At 42.5% G+C, this 3,267-nt stretch overlaps 1 protein-coding gene across 2 annotated transcripts; it reads right to left on the bottom strand.

The window, feature by feature from the left end:
• On the bottom strand, nucleotides 1–2,667 carry LOC135906859 (sulfotransferase ssu-1-like). 2 transcript variants are annotated; one of them, XM_065438475.2, is made up of 3 exons: nucleotides 2,450–2,667; nucleotides 2,204–2,256; nucleotides 1–2,041 (listed from the first exon to the last, which is right to left on the bottom strand). In XM_065438475.2, exon 3 carries the CDS (start codon nucleotides 2,030–2,032, stop codon nucleotides 1,094–1,096), a length of 939 nt encoding a protein of 312 aa, XP_065294547.2. In that variant the 5' UTR covers nucleotides 2,033–2,041; nucleotides 2,204–2,256; nucleotides 2,450–2,667; the 3' UTR covers nucleotides 1–1,093. The 2 variants fall into 2 exon arrangements, with proteins under 2 accessions (XP_065294547.2, XP_065294546.2); XM_065438474.2 differs by lacking the exon at nucleotides 2,204–2,256 and having other exon boundaries at nucleotides 2,450–2,666.
• Between the last annotated feature and the right edge of the window lie 600 nt (nucleotides 2,668–3,267).

Here is a 3,267-nt window from a genome sequence, read left to right as displayed (position 1 = left end):
TAAAAAAAAAATCATTTTTATTTTAGTTCCTAAATACAAAATTTAAATAGAGAGTATATGAAAAGTTGAGAGACACTGGGTTAACAAGTGACCTCCCTGAATATCACATCACAGCACACATTTTTCACATCTATAACAAATGCCTCGCCGCAAGATGTAAACACACTTACAAATTAATGAGGTAAAAATTCTTTACGCTACGCACACCAACCTTCATAACTGAAATTCCTGCGACTGCTGAGTGACTTATGAAGTATGACATACTTTTTCTTCTTGCACATGAAGACAATGTAAAACATTACACAATCAGCCACATTCAACATTTCTGTCCCCTACATTCTCTGCGTAATAGTGCTTCTCGACTAGTGGTTGCAAGATGCACAATGTTAGTAAGGCTGAACCACAAATTTCTGCATCAGTAGAAAAGTCACATTTTGAAAATCGAGTGCAATTCATACAACAGATACATAGTACACACACAGTGGTTTTATATCATAAAAGTGTGATTGAGCAATTACAAACAACAGAACAATGAATGCTCAGAACTATCACGAAAATGAGCTCTTAAAATATGTTATTCTTCTTAACATGAGTATTAAGTGGCAATAATGCAAACAACAGTTTCTTTCAAATGCATCGCCAGTGTTGACCGTAATTTATGACACTCTTCAGGGCTCTAAACCATACGTAGCGTGCATTTTTCTTAAGCAGACCTCATTTCTCATGCCATAGCTATCTTAAAGGCATTTTAAGAAGTGTTATGTATGCAGGAACTGTGACAAGAGGCCACTTCTAATAGCGAGTATTATAGTAACTACCTTGCACAAGCAAAAATAATCAATTTTTTGAAAAGCCATCAGTTTGTGTCAGGTGATACCCATGCACAATTTCGCTAATTGCGAGAAAAACAGCACTGCACATTTTCCGGCACCTGCAACATCCTCTACACTACGAGTTTCACATCGTTGTCAACATAATGAGCATTTGTCCACAGTATTCAAAGCAATATTGCATATCATACATTGGTCCCAACACTTTGTTATTAGCCGGAGAACACCCTTAAAATGGTCACACCTGGAATTTTGCAAAAGTGTCAAGCTTCTTGTATCCAGTCCTTCGGATCCCAGAGCTTTGTATGGTCCACAACATGACCACACTTCTGCACAAAAGCCGTTTCAATGGCTTGTGACTGATCCTTGTCAAAGTAGTTCTTCCAGTCTCCTATGATGCCTTTACGCACCATAACTTCAGGAGGTGGCGGCGGTCTGCTTAATGGGTAATCCTTTTTAGCTGTCCAATTTTCTGGATCCTGGTTCCCAAGAGCCTTCTTGTAATTGGTGTTCAGGTACTCCTTCATGCAGTCAACGCTGCTGTTCGTTACTACTTCCTGGAATTTTTTTGAGTCAACACAAAGTAGCTCAGGGTCTTTAACACCGATAAACTTGGCGATCTTGAGTACAGCAGATGCAGGATCCTTCTTCATGCTCTCATAGGTTAGGAAAAGCACATTTGGTTCATCAACATGTGGATACCAGGAGACAAGATGGCTGTAGTAGTCCCCAAAACTTGTTGCTCCCTTAATGAAGAGTTGCAAATACTCATCAAATGTCCCATCCTCAAAGTTGTAAATCTTTGTCTTTTTTGTGTGGTGGAAGTAAGAAACACAACAGTCTTTGGGGTTTCTCACAACATATATGTATCTCGCCTGCTCATGCTTTGGGAGTAGCTCGTAAGCAAGGTGAGTAGTAATGATCCTGGGCTCTGGTAAAGCAGCTATGGTGTCCTTGCCAACCATCTCAAAGAAGGAAGTGGACAAGCCGTAGTCACTCTCCTTAGTGGTGTGCTCATCCACAAGAAGTTGAACGATGCGTTTTGTCCAGTTTGTGCCACATTTTGGAAAAGTGTCGATGAAGATGTCCCCAGCAGAAGCCTTGTATTCCAAGCAAGAGAGCAGCTTGGTGGGGTCAAAGCCAAGTGGAATACGGATGCCATTTACATCTTGGTACATTGGTTGACGGTTCTTGTTTCCCATAATCTGTGCCTGAAAGCAAGGTGGAAAATAGCGAGCACAACTTGCTATTCAGTCCCTTAAAAATGAACGCTCCCTCTCTGTATCTTCTGCATACAAGCCCCATCCCGTCAAAATAGTTACTAGCTTATAAATTCCACGCTGCCTCACTGTCAATGCAATGAGCGATGCTACCTTTTCGCGGTCTAGAATGGGTGCCGTATAACCTCCAGGAGTGAACAAGATACCTGCGGCGAATATTGAACTTCGAATCAGGAAGAGATAATGAAACATAGCTACTCGACCACTCTCAGACCACTATTGCCAAATGGCAAATGTGCTAGCGAAAATGCAAGCGTCGCGCGGAAGCAAATTTCAACGGAAGCCTCCAATTTCACTTACTGCTGCGAACGAGATCCAGGCAATCAAAAGCGCACTCACCTGCAGCGTTCCACGACGACTGCGCAAGCAGGTACTAGAGAGAGCTCGACCGGTTTCTTTATTTGTTCCCCAGTTGAGTAATCTAGAGGACTGGGACTTATCGATAAGTTGTTGACACAGCAAGACCTGGGCAAAGTTCCAGGTGAATTGTCACCGCCAGCTGAGCTGCCCCACCTGACGGACGCTTCCGCAGCACCAGTGGCAACCATCATAATTCCACATGCCTCCTGCTGTCGCGCTAAAAACCGGTGAGCCATGACCACTGCCCTAGTTCAATCTTTCACCGCTAGAGGTTCTAGTATACTGAATAAAGCCTCCAGGGTGAGCAACACAGCAGCAAAGAACGTCAACCAGAAAGTCAGAGAGGCTGAAATAATTTTATTGGTGGTGGCAATAGAAAATAAACCTGCCATGAGTAACTACTTAAGAGGAAAGAACGAAATCAGGAAAAAAAATGTATGATAACTTAAAGAGAAGCTCATAACTTTTCGAAGCGAGATCAGGATGCCTTAGAACACGCACCTATTAAGCGAAATAAAAGAAAGAAGAAGCGTGCGCATGCTGCGGCAAAGCTAGGGAAACGATGGAGCATGTTTTATTAGAATGTGAAGACATTTTCCCAGCGGTCGATTTAGGCACCACTGGACTCCTTGAAACCCTTGGGTTTAGTGAGAGCAGGGGAAAAGTAAACATGTCCGCAATAGGGATTAGTAAGACGTGATTGGAAGGTTGGTGGAAGTAGGGAAACGACAAAAAAAAAAAACGGAGACGTACAAAAAAAAAGTTCCAAATAGGGGGTCAGAAGATTTGGTTGTGAG

This window comes from Dermacentor albipictus, chromosome 5 (assembly GCF_038994185.2).
Source record: "Dermacentor albipictus isolate Rhodes 1998 colony chromosome 5, USDA_Dalb.pri_finalv2, whole genome shotgun sequence".
Classification (NCBI taxonomy): domain Eukaryota; kingdom Metazoa; phylum Arthropoda; class Arachnida; order Ixodida; family Ixodidae; genus Dermacentor; species Dermacentor albipictus.
This window is presented reverse-complemented; position numbering and strand designations above follow the sequence as displayed.